Here is a 16,827-nt window from a genome sequence, read left to right as displayed (position 1 = left end):
CTACCCCAGTAAATACATTTTGAATAAAATTAAATAAATTCATACTTAGCAAAAACTGCATAACATAATACTATTTAATACCGCAAACAATGGGGAGGGGGGTAGGTCATGGTTGGGCTGTGCTTTACATGACTGACAAAATTGTAGTTTGTGATTTAGACATGGCAATGCCCCATTACAACCCCCTTTATTCCAGCCAGCTGAAGGGTACTGCTCTTTAGCAGAGAGAGAGAGATGCAAATTACTTCTCTACTAATGCTATGTGCATTTCAGTTGATAAGTGGACTATGTGGGGCATGGGAGAGTTGCATGGAAAAACAATTGCATGCACTATAAACATCTGACCAATGCAACCTACAAACGTACAAGGAAGGGCTAGGACTGCTTGTGAAATCAGTAGATAAACTGGATAAGTGAAAGCCCACTATTCTCAAGAAGTATTAAAATGGGATGTACATGTATTTTTTATGCAACGTTATGTATTGTATAAAGGAATAATTCAGTACACCTCAAACGGCCTGTAATATACAGGGCTGTGCCAGCACTAGACAAGTGAGAGGAGGATCTGCTTTCTAAAGAACTGGTGCAGAGAACAAGAAAACAGGGAGAGGTCTGATGCTGCACTTACGGTGCTTGAGACAGAGCAACACTAGTCTGGGGGTAATTCTATACTACTATTGCATGAGACAGAACAAACCAGAGAGAAGGTGGTGAGTGAGGTCTTCAGATTCTAAACCATTAGTTCTGGAGACTTGAAAACACAGTAGGAGTGTCAAAGAGTTATACATTCTGAGGTTTTGGTGCTGGTGATGTCACAGTAGTAGTATTTGGTAGGAGGAAGAATAAGTTAAAAAAGAGAGTGTTGAGAGCTACAGTACAAATGTATGCTTGTGCAAAGGTGACTATAGTCTGGGAAGTGTAGCGGCCCTCAGTGTACCACCAGACAACACATTAACTTATTCATAAGTGCTACATGGTCAGGAATATGGGGAATCATAGCCATATTTACCAACATTACCCTATAGAGTAGATTGATATAATCATGCCTCGACAGCTCTGTCCATCACCCCTCAAAAAAAAAAAAAATCTGTGAGTGCATACATTTCATGACCACCAGGACAAAGTGATGGCAATCTCACCTTTAACAGCTCACTTAATCCCTGCACCACTGGCCTTAGGAACTCAGGCCACTAACTAGAGTCTCCAGCTACACAGACATACACACTGCCGTCATATCAACAGAATGGCTTTTCCTTACTATAGCTTCTATTTTCTGTAGCTTCATTAATGATCACATTGGGGCATGTGGATGGGAACAACACTGAAAACAATGAAAATATGTAAACTGGTCTTGATAAAGTGGTGCTTTGACCATCATTATCAATATATACTATTAATTAATAAAGGAAAAAAATATAGTGATTATTCTGCACTTCCTGGTTGGAATACATCAGTATCTTTGTCTGTCAGTGTACCCTATCTGCAAGTTCTATACTTCTTACCACAAAAAAGGTATATATATATATATATATATATATATATATATATATATATATATATATATTAGATTTTAACTGGGAAGGAAAGTATGTACACTAATAATAATAAAGAGAAAATGAAAACCTGAATGTAAAATATCTGCCTATAAAGTAAGCAAACATAAAACAAATGTTCCTATTAAAGCTGTAGAATCTTCCAAAAACACATGTATCCACTGTATTATGCATGCAATGAAGAACTCTTCAAACAATACCTTTACTCCTTACAACACACTCTACTGGTAACTTTTCTGTTTGGAGTACGCCATCAGCCACTTTGAACTCATTAGGCAATGAATTCTGGTTATGAGTTAAATATACTTTACAAATCTGTGACCATCATTTACTGGTCTGCGGTCATCCACAGATACAACAGGAAATCTTATTTCTAGTGAAACAAGATAGGTTTATATTTTCTTTTGTAACTTATTTAAATAAAGTGTGCTGTCGGTATTTCAGCATCATCTTATTTCAGTGAACTTTCTTATCTTCTTTGGTCATTTTTCAAAAATAAATATTAAACAAAATATAGTTATCCCCTTTGTAATCATAAATTCTGGTCTTTTATCCTTACCTTTACTCGGCTGCCTGGGAAGACTAGTTATTTTCTTCTCCTCCTGTTTCTGAACAGATTCCATGGGAGCAGTAACCGGACTATTGGATGTCTGGGAATCGATCTGTGGTTTCTCATATATATAGGATCCTGCTCCTCCTATATTGACACCTAGAAATGCGCAAACATTTTGTTATCAATCACTCTTATTTGACACACCAGGGAACTGTAATTCTGCAGACGTTAGAATACTATTTACATAGTGTGAGCTTCTTTATTAATATAAAGCTATGAAATAATCATTGTACCAGCCCTTGGCACCTAAAGCCGCAGCAGTAAGTTATTTGTTTTTTGTCTACTGAACATTCTTCCTATTCTGCTGCATTAGTTCGACATTGAAAGAACTGCTTTATTCAGTTTTTAGGCAGTGAATCCAGTCACAATTTTAGGACGTGTTCAGAGTAAACAAGTACAAGCTTTATCCCTGTAGAATGTCCATAGTGCTCCTTAATTGTATTCATATCCATCATACTATTTAAGCATCTTAATTATTAGCTTATATTTAAATTCTTACCATCCTGGAAGCTTAAAAATTAGTACAGAATGTAAGTAATCAATGACACCTCTTAATGAGTAATAATTATGTTATTTTACTGACCCTAAGCCTTTGAAATTTATTACATAAGATACAAATTTTTAATTTACTGCATAATTAGTTTGTTGTTCTTATATGCTTATACCTGCAAGGAATATTTTAGGTAACCTAATTTCCAGTCAAAGCAGATACTTGAAAACTTAACATCATTCTACAGCTGTCAAACATCCTCTTTGTATCAACAGCTTTTGAACATCCGTACACACACGAGTAAGTTAAGTAAATAAATAAGCCCATAAGGTAAAGTAGCTGGCATAAATTAATAAATCAGATAGCTGGGTACATAAATAAATACCAATATAAGAGACAGCTACCATGTATACAAGCTTTCACACTATAAACTTACCTGTGATCATTGTATCAAATAAAATCTGATGTTGAGTTTCACCGATATAAAAATATGCTATCTATACGGTATTGGAAAATGTTTTGCTTACCAAAATTTACTATGTTAAGTTTTTTTTTCCACATTTAATTTGAAACCAGCATCTTTGCACCCATCGTTAACATGATCTAGTCCATATTGAAACAACTGTAAGTCACTGAAAGAACAAGTAACACCTCCCAATCATCAGCAAACTTAGATCGCCACAGGCTAAGAGTGTTGGACTAAAGATCTGAGAAAAAGCAGCCCAGTAGAGAGGGCACAACATAAGTCCCATGTTACACCACTGGTAACACTTTTACTTTCAGAAGTGGCACCTTCTACTCAATGTATGGGTTCTGTCATACAACCAGCTAGCTATCCACTGCAGAGCATCAGAATTTATACTTTTGCAAGATTTTCAATAATGCTTACATGGGGAAAAGTATCAAAGGCCTTGGCCAGGTTCAGCTATACTGTATGTTCTGCATAACCACTATCCATTGTGCCTTTTTAAAAGAAATTAAGAGATTAAAGAGGCAGGAGGTTTCAGAGTTAAATATTCAATATCCAGATTAATGAGGTCTGAGATAACACATTCCATATCTTTACATTTGAAGCTAGTGAGACTGAAAGGTCTATAGTTACTAGGGTCTGCAGCTGTCCCACTTTCATACAAAGGCATTACAATGGTGGTTTTCCAGGCTTCAGTTCAGGAATGCAGAGAAGCTTATATGAAAGAGCTTAAATAGGAGTTCAGATAAGGTATATTGGTACACATAATCAGGTAACCTGGTATGTTATTCAGGCCCATGGATGAGGTATTCTTAGCTCTTGAGAGGATTGACATGACTTACTCGATAGTAATTACATGTGATGAAAATTTACAGTGAATTTCTAAGAGCAAGCAATACTATTGTGGATTAATTCTGTTAAACTTCCTAATATGATTAAAGAAAGATTTGTAGTTTCTAAAGAAGGTTTTATTTTAAGGAGTCCATAAATACAGAGATATTTGCAGAGGAAATACCACTCAGTTTAATAAGAAAAGACCACTGATATATGGTCTGATTTAACAAAAGGAAATTATATATACGGAGGTTTGCAAGTAGTAGACATATTTGGAAGCATAAGGTCAAGGGTCTCAGGATGCTTAATAGCATGGTTAATGATTTGTACAAGAGAAACAGCATTTATAATGTCAAACCAGTCTGGGAATAGGAAACAGTATGCCTATTCACTAGATGGTAAATCAATATCACTGAAAAAACATCTCATGTAGGGCTAAAACTTTGTAAAACTAAGCAATATATTAAAAAATGCTTCTGCCAAGTAGTAAGTCCCTATGTGAAAGGGCAAGCTTATTAAATGCTAATTGTTACTATAATGTGTCACACTGTTTTCTTTATCAGTCAAATGTGCACATTTCTGTTTGGATATTTTCATATATTCTCTAAACAACGTATTCTAATACACAAGCACCATATTACATCTGTCAATAAGACAGACATTTTTTAATTAGTACAAAGCAAAATTAGAAGTTATTTCAACATTTCTCTGAATGCTGCTCCATTTTTGTGTCTCTGGTTGTTACGGCTAAAAATGGTTAACAGACCTTTTTACTTACCAAGTTAAAAAAGATAACAAAATAATAAATAAATGAATGAAATGTACTCTCCACCTACTACTATAAAATTTCTCTCTTGGTTGTATTATCTCAGGGATGGGAGAATAACCCTTCTCAAGTTTACATTTCAGAACCATACCTCTCAGCTGTAGCTCATTATGAGTGTCGCTCCTCATTTTACATTTTAAAAATTCTGTGTTCTTCTCTATTGCACAATGAAGAGTTTGACTCACATTCATTGTTAAGAATTTGTTTCAACAAATATCTGTGGTAAACAATACTGAGTCATATTAAATAATTAAAGCAATGTTTTAACTGTGATGAAACCTTTAATAACCATGATGCAAGTTTCATAGCTGCACACCTCACAGGTGGTTGTGATATACTAATGGCAGAAAGACTGTACACCGAAAGGCATAATAATGTGGCAAGACTGTTGCACTGGGGATTATGCAAACATTATGGCACTGAAGTCACTGAAAAATACTGGAAAAATGAGCCACAAAGCATCACTGAAAATGATGACATCTTAGAAACCCAAAACACTTGCAGAAATAAAAAATACTGAAGTTGTTAGTAAAGCTGTACATTAAAGGCAAATCAGTTATGTTTAAGCTTGACACTGGAGCAAGGTGAAACAAACTGTATTTATTTATCCTTTGTTGACCAGGTTAACTAGGTTAGACAGGTTGACTAGGCTAGTTGTCTCTTTTCAGGGGATACCAGTCATGGTATTTATACCACTAGGAGAAATTTGGACAGGGACACTCTTTTTGATAGATACCAAGGGATGTTTTACATCCATCTGAGTTACCACCAACTCAGACAAATGGGATCTCAATTTAACAGCTTTTCCAAAGGACAACACACTCAGGAAAGCAGCACCCCCCCCCCCCCTCTTATAATACACTGTAGTATCAGAAATCCAGCTACCTGGTATAGAAATAGAATCCACAACTTTCTGGACCAAAGTTGAGTGTGCTGCCTGTTGCAACACTGACACTAACAAAGAGTCTACCTTTAGAAATCTGGCTTGAAAATTGCCGGTTGGGTCTGAATGTGTACTTTAGTCATAGCCTAGACACAAACTGAAGCCTTTAGGTAAAGTTAGCCTAAACTGTGTATATAAAAACAAAATGTAATCACCTTTACCAAGTCATAGTTTTGCAAACTCAGTTAAAGCAACTCAACATAATTGGAAAAGATGTATGCATTTCTATGAGCATGAATAAATGAATTAAGACTATTCAAAAATGGACAAATGGAAGTTACAGTCCTTATGAGCAAGACACAATATACAGACTAAATCCTAAGCCAGTTTTGTGAGAATGTGCAAAGAAAGTATTTTTATAAGGGCCCATCAGCTGACCTTTGCCAGTGTGGAAGTAGTTATGAACATAACAGATTATGTTTAAGTTTGGGGCTCAACCAAGCAAATACACAGCATTAGACTGATTAAGCCACTAGACATACTAAGGCCACATGGATGGAAACTGAAATGAGCTAAAATGAAATGATTGTACTTGCTCTGAATTACATGGGCCTCCTTTAAACTCATTAAGCCATAAGCAATTCTACCAGACATTTTTCTAGAGATCAGTGAAGTCATGCCTGTGATGGGCAACATAACTGACAAAGATTTTTTACTCTTTAGAGTTACTAAGTGACCTTCATATATAAAATTATGCAAGTGTTCATAGTTTTCATATTTTATGTAAATTGCCCAACTACAATGCAACTCAGACACAACAGCCTGGCTTCTTATAAGAGCTCAAAACCTGAATGAACAAAAAAGTTCCTGACATTGAGTGCACAGCTTGAATTTGTACTGATGTTCTGCTGCAACTTACGCAAATTAATTTTAAGAATTCGAATCTAACCAATATGAATGGGAAAATGTTTGTATGCTGAGCAGTTCTAGTGTTTACACAGCATAAGAAAATTCAGTTGTGTAAAATCTTACCATGATGGTAGATGTCCTTCTCTTCACTGTTACAGCATTTCTTGCAATAGAGAGCCCCTGCCAACGGCAGCCCAACATCCGGCCAGTATACCAAAGCCTTTAGGTTGCTAAGGGTACGCCTTACATCACACATATGCACCCCGCATACAGTGTATGGCAGAAAGGTGATGTTGGATATACCATCCTCAGAACTGACAGCCCCAGTAGGAATGCCAGCCAAAGGACTACAGAGGTACCAGGCACATCCAGAAGGGAAAAGAACCAGGGGGAGGAGGGGGAGAGGGAATACTGCAACAGTGAAGAGAGGACATCTACAGTTATGGTAAGATTTTACACAACTATACTACGTCCTTCCATCCACTGTTTCAGTTTTCCTTACAATAGGGAGAGTGCAAAAGCTCATGAAGAAGAGAGGGAAGAGGAAGGACCAGCAGTGCCCTATAGGAACCAACGAAGGATGGGCATAGCAAATCCAGCCCTAGCCCTAGATATCACATCCAACTTATACTGCTTGGTAAAAGTATGCACAGAAGTCCACGTAGCTGCCTCAAGAATAGAGTTAGTATCTAAACCCTTGAAAAAAAAACACCAGAGGAAGCCACAGTCCTAGTAGAATGAGCCTTAGCAGAACAAGGAAGACTCTTGTTGCCATGAAAAGAGCAACAAAAATAAATGGCTTTTGATATCCAAGAATAAATAGCTTGCCCTAGAAACAGCCAATCTCAAAGATCTAGGATGAACTGAAATGAAAATCTGATAAGATTTGCGAAAAGCTTTGGTCTTATCCAAATAAAATCTGAGTTGTCTATGCACATCCAAACCTTCAAACTAGCCGATTGTGGAAAAGGGAAAAAAGTGCGTAAATGAATTAGTACAAAGGGACACCCCATCCTAATTGAAAACTAGAAAATGAGGAACAGCCATAAGGGCTTCAGGCTCAGAAGTAAGGGCCAACAAAAGAACAGTCTTCCAAGAACAATACTGCAAGGAAACTGAGGCCACAGTCTCAAAAGGAGCCTCGGTAAACTTCTCCAAACAAAAAATTAAGGTCCCAGGAAGGAGGGGCAGGCTTTCTGGGTGGTCTAATATGAAGGAAGCCTTTAAGAAACTGTTTAACTTCAAATCTAGAAGCTAAAGGAGGTGCTAGAGGTACACAAGCAGAAATAGCTGACAAGTGGGCCTTAACAGAAGAATATGCCAACCCAGCATTGAGAAAGTCACATAGATACAAAAGAATCAAAGAAATACCCACATAAAGTGGATCCAGGTTATGAGGACACAAACAGAAAACCTTTTCAATTTGGGTAAGTAGGATTTCCTAGTACCAGACTTCCTGGCCTCCTGCTGGACCCTAAGCACATCCTCAGAAAAAAAGGTGTCTATCAAATCAAAAATCCTATCACTCACAATGTCAGTTGAAGAGTGGGACAGGTGGAGATGGATGAGAGAGCCCTTGTCTTATTTGAGTAGGTCCACCCTGTGAGGTAACTTGTGATGATTGCCCTTGGTTAAATGCAGAACAGGGAACCAATACTGTCTGGGCCGAAAGGGAGGGTTGTCCACATTCTAGACCAAAGCACATGGGGCTCTGGCAGAAAAAAAAGAGGAAGTAGTCTGTTCAGAGAGGAGGCAAATAGAACTACTTGAATACCCACTGGTAGACAATGTCCAGAAACATATCCCTGTGGAGCATCCACTTGCAGGATTGTGATATGGACCTGCTCAGAGAGTCTGCCACAATGTTCTGATGAGAGAATGTAAGCTTCCTGAAGAGTCACTTGCTACTGGATAGCTATCTCCCACAGCCGAAGTGCTAACCTGCAAAGGAAAGAAGATCTTGCTCCCCCCTTGCTTGTTAACATACTACATCACTGTGCTATTGTCCTTCAGTACCTTGAGGGGCCCTAAATTGAAAAGAGGATGAAATGCTTAAAGAGCCAGCACAAGAGCTCTCATCTCTTTGAGACGGATGTGGTCTTTCGTTTGCTGAAGTGATCAGAGGTCTTGCATGTTTAGAGAGCTGAAGGAAGCCCCCCATCCCACGTCTAAATCATCTGTGAACATTAACCACTGAATTTCCAGCATGAGGCATAGAAGAAGAGGGACTATGAACTCTAGAGGATGAGTGCTGAAGCCAGACTGAATTTAGAAACCAATGAATCTTGCTCATGTGGAGTTTGGTTAGAAGGAGCATAGGAATGGTGGAGGCCATGAAACCCAAAGCTCTTAGAAATTCAGTGGCTATAATTGAGGCCAGAGGAAGAAGGAACTGAAAGAAGACAATGAGAGTTAAAGCCTTGGGAGGAGGCAAAGATGCCAGCATTGAAACAGTCTGGATCCTGCATCCCAGAAACACATGATCCTCTGAAAGAATCAGGAAGGACTATTGGAAAGTTACAGTGAACCCCAGGCTTTTCAGGAGAGAAATGGCAAAGTGAAGATGCTGCAGTAGAATCTATGGAGAGGAGGCCTGAAAAATGACCTGTAACCCCCTTAACCTACAAAAAGCAATCACAGGAGTGAGGCATTTGGTTAATACCCTTGGGGCAGTAAAGAGGCCAAAGGGCAAAGCAGAGAACTGAAAATACCAGAAAATAGAGAAACGTAAAAACTTCCTGAAAAGGGACGAATAGGGATATGAAGATAAGCATCCTTGAGGTGTAAGGAAACTAGAAAAGTCTGAAGACGCAGCAGAGGAAACAAGGTCTGAAGGGACAACATCTGAAAGGAAGGGACTTTCAGAAAGGTGTCTGAGAGAGATCCAGAATGGCTCTCCAAGTGCCCTCTCTCCTAGGGACCAAGAACATTATGGAATAAAACCCCTTCCCCCTTTGAGAGACTGGAACTTCCTGAACAGTTCCCTGAGCCAAGACACTCTAAAGCACCTCTGGAAAAAAGCCAATTGTTCTAGAGGGACTGAAGAATGTCCATGAAAGGGGGAAGAGATTTCCAGACCATGTAATACCCTTGGCAAATGATGGAAAGAACCCAGGAATCTTAAGTAATCTTTAACCAAACAGGAAGAGACAAGGACAGAAAAAGAGGAATGTGGCCGAGAAGTACAGGATAGTCAGACAGCACATGGTTTGTCAGCAAAAGGAGATTTCTGAGCTAAAGGAGTCTGGGTAGTCTTAGCAGGAGGAGCCCTTTTACTACCCTTCTTATCTTTGGGGGGAGGGCACGACTGTCTATGAACAAAGCCCAGCTTATTGGGGTATTTCCTTTGGAATTTAGGTACAGGAGAAACAAAGATATATTTTAAATCTTGTAAAGCCTTGTCAGTCCCTGTAGGGACTTGAACAAATCAGCAGCAGCACCAAACAAATGCTTGTTATCCAGAGAAGCACCCATCAAATTAGCCTCAATATCATTAGGCAAAGGTTGAAGCTGAAGCCAGGAATATCTCCTCAGCACAGAACCAAATGCAGCAGCCCTAAAAGATGCATCTGCTGTATAATAACTGCACTTAATGGAGTGGTGAGCCACCTAAGAAGTTGTCCCCAACAAGGAGAGGGCAGAAGTCTTCCCCTCAAAGTCAGGAAGGTCAGAAATAATCTGATGAGCCTAAGATAGAAGAGCCAAAATATATCTTGTCATATGGGTCTGATAGTTGGCAGCCATAAAAGCAAGGGTAGCTGAGGTATAACCTTCTTACCCAGCCTTTTCATAATTCTACTGTCTATCAGAATGAAGCAGCTTTACAGAAGGCAGCAACCTTGATGGCTTGTCAGATGCCACAGACACTACAGAAAGGTCAGCTGATGGGCCCTTATAAAAGAACTTGCAATCATCAGGCACCTTATAAAACCTAACAGGGTGTTTGGGTGTGGGAACTGAGAATCAGGAGCCTGAGATGCAGTAGAAAAGGCATCCAACAAGGCAGCCAGGACAGAAGGAACAGCAGAAGGTCTATGATAGTCCATTTGCAAAAGCTCATATCTCCTCTGAACATCAGACACCTTGGCACAATCCCTTTTGAAGAATTCCATCATTCTGGAAATTGTGTCTCCATAGGAAATCTCCACAAAAGAAGAGTCAGGACTAGTGGACTCCTGTTCCATAGAACCATAGTCTAAAGGAGAAGGAATCTGGGAAGAATAGGCATGGGATTCCTCATCAAAATCCTCCCCCTCATCAGAGGAATCCTGTTCCCTAGGGCTCTTAAGAGGAGTAGATGACCAAGAGGTCCTGGAACATAAACTCCTTGAGGAAGCTTCAAAACCAAAACGGCACTAAATAAACCTTGAGTAAAAGTCTGCCAATCACTCTGAGGCTCCTTAGGAGCAAGAGAAACATGTTTATAGTTTTTTTTTTTGTTTCTTCTTTAAAGGGATGATAGCCTGGTAAAACCTAGAAGTTTCAGTCCCTGTACAACACTAATTGTAGTTGGCAATCCTCCCTAACCAAAATCTAAGGAACACCCATAGGCTCTTTAGTAATAATCAGCCACAGTTCCCCCAAGCATGTAAAGTAGATGTTTGCAAGGCCTCCAGGGACATGCATGAAGCTAGATCCAAAACAGCCTCCAAAGTGGTTGCGGCACAGAAATCTAACCCAGGTGCCAGGTGATATTCCAGGCTTTCACTAGCCTTGAAGTTGAGACAGATGTCCAGCGGAGGCAGCACAGATGAAGAATCAGACCTAGCTTTTTTGGCCTTCTTTGCAGAAGGCTGACCCCTCTGAGCGGAAGTTCCTTCCTTAGCATCTTTTGCCAAAAGCTTAAGATTTTGATTTTCTAAATATATGGCCAAAGAGGAAAGAGGTGTCTTCGGAACGAAAGCCTGGCAAATAGAACAGGATGTATGGTCGTGGGAAGCACCTAGACAAAAACACTTCTTGTGACGATCTGTATGGGGAATTTATCTCCCACACTGGCATTTACCCTTTCTGGATGACATGAACTCCACAAGCAACAAAAAGAAGGAAAATAAGATACGAGCAAAACCCCAATTGGGCACTTATTTGAAAACGTCTCGATAAATCTGCAAACAAAGTAAGCGTTCAGACTGAATCAAAGATGGCATTCAGACTGGCAGCAAAGAAGTTCTAAAGATGGTATGTCAGATGCCACATTTATGCCTTAAACTGTATGGGGAGCATATGTGTGATGTATGGCATACCCTTAGAAAACTAAAGACGTTGGTATACTGGCCAGACATCGGGCTGCCTTTGACAAGGGATCCCAATTGTACAGAATACTGCAACAGTGAAATGGAAGAACATGTTTACAGTTCAGTTTTGTAAGGATCAGAATGAAATGACCTAAAATTAGAAGGTAACCTTCTAGAGGTTCTGTGAAGATAACCTCTGAATGGATTATAGCCGGATGTTAACAGGATACGTGTTTTTGTAAATATGCAAATTCTAACAAACAAACCTCATTAATGTGATTCTTGTGGCTGATACAATACCTGTCCAAATTCATATTTCACTTTTCGTATATAACTGCACTTCTGAGAAGGCTACATTAGCCAGATACAGTCTGGAACCAGAAAGAAAAACAAGCTAAAAGTATTTAGCTATTAAATATTTTAATATGACATTATACATAATGCCTTTAATATGTGCATGTCAGAAAGGGCTAAGAATTGTATTAAAGCAAGAAGGCAGACCTGTTGTGTATGCATTAAGAGCTCACCAAAGTCTTGAGCAATCAGAAACTCCACAATGACGAGTATGAGAAATATTAAATCAGTCATATAGGTCAGAAGATAAGACTTTACAGGGTACTTTTCAAAGACTATGCATAAGGTCCTGCTAAAAGGAAAAGGAAGTTGCTAAAGTTTTAAAAAGTGAAGTGATTGCCAATCAATCAAACATCAACCCAATGTTGATATATTAAGAAGAATTTATCTGAATGAGTGCAATACAAAGATTTGCAGAAATATCTGAAAAAGTGTTTTGAATCTTAAAACAAATTCCTGTAAAAAAAGTGAGAAATGATATTGGTTACTATGGAAGATTTGGAAACATAGCTTTTAATAGAAGCCATAAAGTCAGGTTGGTCAAATACTCCAAAGAATTTACATCCATTAATTCAGCCATATTACGCCTTTATACTTTCAGTAAACAGTTACTTTGTTTTCAATGCTTAATACTTAAATATGAAAAACTAATTTCCATCAGAGCTAAGAAAACAAATGCTTTCAAAAATCCAAGATTCTCATTTGGGATTCTGACTAGCTTTTATTGAGGAGTCACAGCGGACTCCTACACCATCAGAGTAAACAACCACCACCATCCAAGGAGTTTACTAGGCAAGATGGAAAATTAAGTACATTGCCAGATCTTTCTGCCACATCATACAGACACAAAAACCTAGACCATTCTACCAAATCAATCTCACACACACACACACACACACACACACACACACACACACACACACACACACACACACACACACACACACACACGCAATTAAGAAGTCCTCAATCTACCTGCTGCATGCCTTTAGAATTCAGGAAGAAACCAGACCACCCAGAGAAAACCCTTGTCAACACAAGGAGGACATGCAGACTCTTTACAGAAAAAGGTAAATAAATGTAATGCATGGGGCCTCAAATTATAGCATAGATAGAGGAGATAATGCAAAACAATTTGCTTTATGGTATGTACAGAAACCAGAGTCAAACACAAAAACTCTTCACTCGGGAAATTCTTACATTGCTCTGGCAACAAAAGATATGCTGAATATTACTCAAAGTACCCAGCAGTAGTTCAGCTCACAGATACAACCATTACATAACACAAATGCACTTAAGTCAGTGTTTGCAAAACAGAATATCCCTCAGCAAGTGATGTTAGGCAATGGTCTCTTAATGTTAATAATTATACACTACTACTTTATTCAACCAAGCTTAATGCAAATGAATGTTGAACTTGGGTATTCTTGTGCTAATAGCTACTTTTTCTTTGTTAATTGCTCATTATGTTTCCATCATCTGTAGTAATAAGGTGTCACTTTTTTTTGTATTCTTATTTAACTTATGTAATTTGCACTCTGTAATTTGTCTGTTTGATGTTTGTATTTTGCTGCTGTCAGAATGGCATGAGTTGTGGTTGAAAGGGGCAATCGAGTCCAGTTCAAGAACCTGGTCAACAGACCTTAAATGAAAAAAAAAAATATATATATATATATATATATATATATATATATATATATATATATATATAAATAGTCAAGAATCCCAAGATGTTTAAAGACCCTAAGAGTCTAAGCTCATCACTTGAATTACAAGATATCCTAAATCAAGCAGGCCAATTCGACTTGTGATAAATGTTATAAAATATGTTTAAAGTATACAACATATGAAATGGAAAGTCTCTTAACTCAGACTACAGGAATATGCGATTTTAAGAAGCTAGCTTATCACCTTTCCCCTAATGGGAAGAGGATGAGATCCAAACTTCCAACATATTTTATACTACTGATACAAAAGAGTAGAATATAAACTTCAGAACGCTGAGGAAAAGACAACTCAAGCAAAATCAGTCTTGTGGTAGAACTGTTAGCATCTTACCTTGTTTCAAAGAAGGGGAAAAGTCAAATACCTTCAGATCTAAATTTTGGTCTGAACACTCCCATACAAGCAACAGTACAGGTTCTCATCAAGGCTCAAGGAGCAGGCATTGTTCAAGAGAAAGACATACATGAATACAGAAGAAATGGCAGACATTTAGTGAAATGTATGGATAAAGACTTTTTGTCAGAAAGACAGATGATGTGTCTAGAAAAACAATGAAATTATCCTTGGAGAACACAGGTGCTCAAGTCTATGACTTCTGCTCCTCAACCTACTTAAGAACATTCCAATCATGGAACTGTTACCTTCCAATTCTGCTGCTGAAAGTGATAATTTTGTACCTCATACTAAAGACTGCTAGACAAGTTACAGCTGACTTGATAAAAAGACCCTCTGATTCATTGAATGTACATGGCGTTTACAATTCTAGTGGAAATTCAGTTGCCTTAGAAGTTCATCTTATTACGTGCTGTCTCATGCCTCATTAACAAAGAGTAGATACAAATTTTAAAAATTACAACACTATAGGTGTGTGTTAGCTTTTAAAAAAGAAAGCTATATTCTTTACAGTATAGATGAGGGGTCAAGTACACATTTAACATGTACAGTAAATGAGTATGTAAGCTACATGACAATGCAAGTTTTGGTACCTGTTTGTAAAGGTCTGAAACCAGTCTTGTTTGTCAGACATTCTTAAGGCCTAATGCCTATGTTGGTATCAAACGCAGTAATGTCTCCTTCAGAAATGGCAAAGCTGAAGTCTGGAAGAGCAAACATCAAAGACATTCTGGGAGCTGGACAAAGACCCATTCTTCCAACATTTTAGAGGTGAGACACAGAGTTAAGAAGTGAACATTTTTGACAACATTTGAACAAACATTTCTGTACTGAGGAATAATTACTGTCAATTGCCAAAGATTAGCTACTGAATATAAAAGTATTATCAAGGAGATAAGAGCAGATAGTGTTGCAATCTTCAAAAACTGAGGTAAGAGAAAAGGCATTGTCTGACTTTTGATGCAGCTAGTGTGGACAGGATGAAGATCAACTGAAGTGATTTATATTTTTCAGATGGACTGTGTAAGCAAGGTACCTGCCATAGCAATGACTGTCAAAGTACGCACTAACCTGTCTAGCAATCTCTGCTGGTTCCAAAGGATACAGATTAGGTTAGTTTGCCTTTGACAGAATTTAGTAAATGCTGTCCACCAGAACACAAATTTCTGGGGTATTATATTGTCAAAAAAAAAAGATTCTGTCCAGTCAAAATGCTATTATGCACAAGTTTTGTACTATGTTTTGCCTTTGTCAAGAAGGTCATTAAAACAGTATTTCAAAGTCTGTGGTACTCATTGTGTAGTTTGATCCTGCAAAATAGCTATACTTTGATTTCCAGTATGAGCCAAAGTTCCTCATCTAACCCTATGACATCATAGTGAGACCATATTGTTGGATTTGGTTCAGAAGGTGGAACTGAAACAAACCACAGCTGAGTCTAGAGACAGGGAGAGCAGAAGACTCCCATCAACAATTCTAAGTACATCAGTAAATATGTCAGTAATGAAGCTTCTGAAATTTCTTGAGCATGTGTAGTTGTGTACGTTGAATCTTGCCCTGATGTAAGAAAGAAAAAGGATGGTAGTCAGTACAGGTGCAGGCAATATACCAGCTACTGTGAAGAAGTCAGGTGCAGACTTGTGTATCAATCAAAAATCCTCTGCCTATCAGACTTTTTTTTTTCAGTTTTGCGTACTAGCAAAAGCTGTTGTAGCCCAAATAGTAGAGTACACATACACAGCCAGGGGTAACTGAAGACTGTTTTAAGTCAAGGCTGAAATTCTCCCAGGACTATAAGTCCTTTGTTAGCATGATATTAGCTATTGAAGGACTATCTACATTCATGCCAATAATTCTAGAGGGAAACAGACACTGGTCATATTAGTACTTTTAGTCTTCTTTGATCTGACCAAGTACAGTGAGTGAGTGGCTTCCAAATCATGGAATAATTGACTTGTGTGAACAAAGTGGCATATATGTATGCATACACACACACACACACACACACAAACACACACACACAGTCTGTCTTGACTACATATTACATCTATGTAACAGACTTTTAGTCAAAGACATGGGAGTTTTACCAGGTCTTTGCAGCAGTCAGTACAGCTGGGTTGTACAGGATGAACCAGCTTTGCAGCACAGCCTCATTGTTACTGACTGAGCAGATTCAGCAAATAAAAAAAGACTCAAGAGAGAGAAGATTTAGGACCAACTTTTAGTAAGTATGAAAAAGACTGCAACAATCAGAAACATTTATAAGAATCTTTATTTTAGTTCAATTCAAGTAGGGTCTGCTTTAAGGTGTTAACTGTGTAAAATCAACAGCCATATTTGGCATGAGGTGAAAAACAGTTTTATGAATTAAATTATAGCAGCATGTGATGAGTGACTGTACATGTGCATCAAGCATTTCTGACACACAAGTTACAACCCATCAGAACCAAAGCACTTCAAATCAAAAGGATTAAAAGCAACAGTTATTTTTTTCTGTCTTTATTTTAACACTACAACTACTAGGTTTTGTTTGGAAGTTTGAAT

The 16,827-nt window shown here is 38.2% G+C and overlaps 1 protein-coding gene across 1 annotated transcript in view; it reads right to left on the bottom strand.

Annotated features, from left to right (window-relative positions):
- LOC122803852 (cysteine-rich protein 2-like) overlaps positions 1–16,827 on the bottom strand; it is a 415,299-nt gene that overhangs the window by 107,945 nt on the left and 290,527 nt on the right. The window contains exon 5 of the mRNA XM_044073534.1: positions 2,113–2,262. Coding sequence (XP_043929469.1) covers positions 2,113–2,262 — 150 coding nt within the window. The remainder of the gene's footprint in view (positions 1–2,112; positions 2,263–16,827) is intronic.

Source organism: Protopterus annectens, chromosome 6.part0, assembly GCF_019279795.1.
Source record: "Protopterus annectens isolate FY-2018-M chromosome 6.part0, PAN1.0, whole genome shotgun sequence".
NCBI classification, from domain to species: Eukaryota; Metazoa; Chordata; order Ceratodontiformes; family Protopteridae; genus Protopterus; species Protopterus annectens.
Note: the sequence above shows the minus strand (reverse complement) of the source record. Positions and strands in the feature narration are given on the sequence as shown.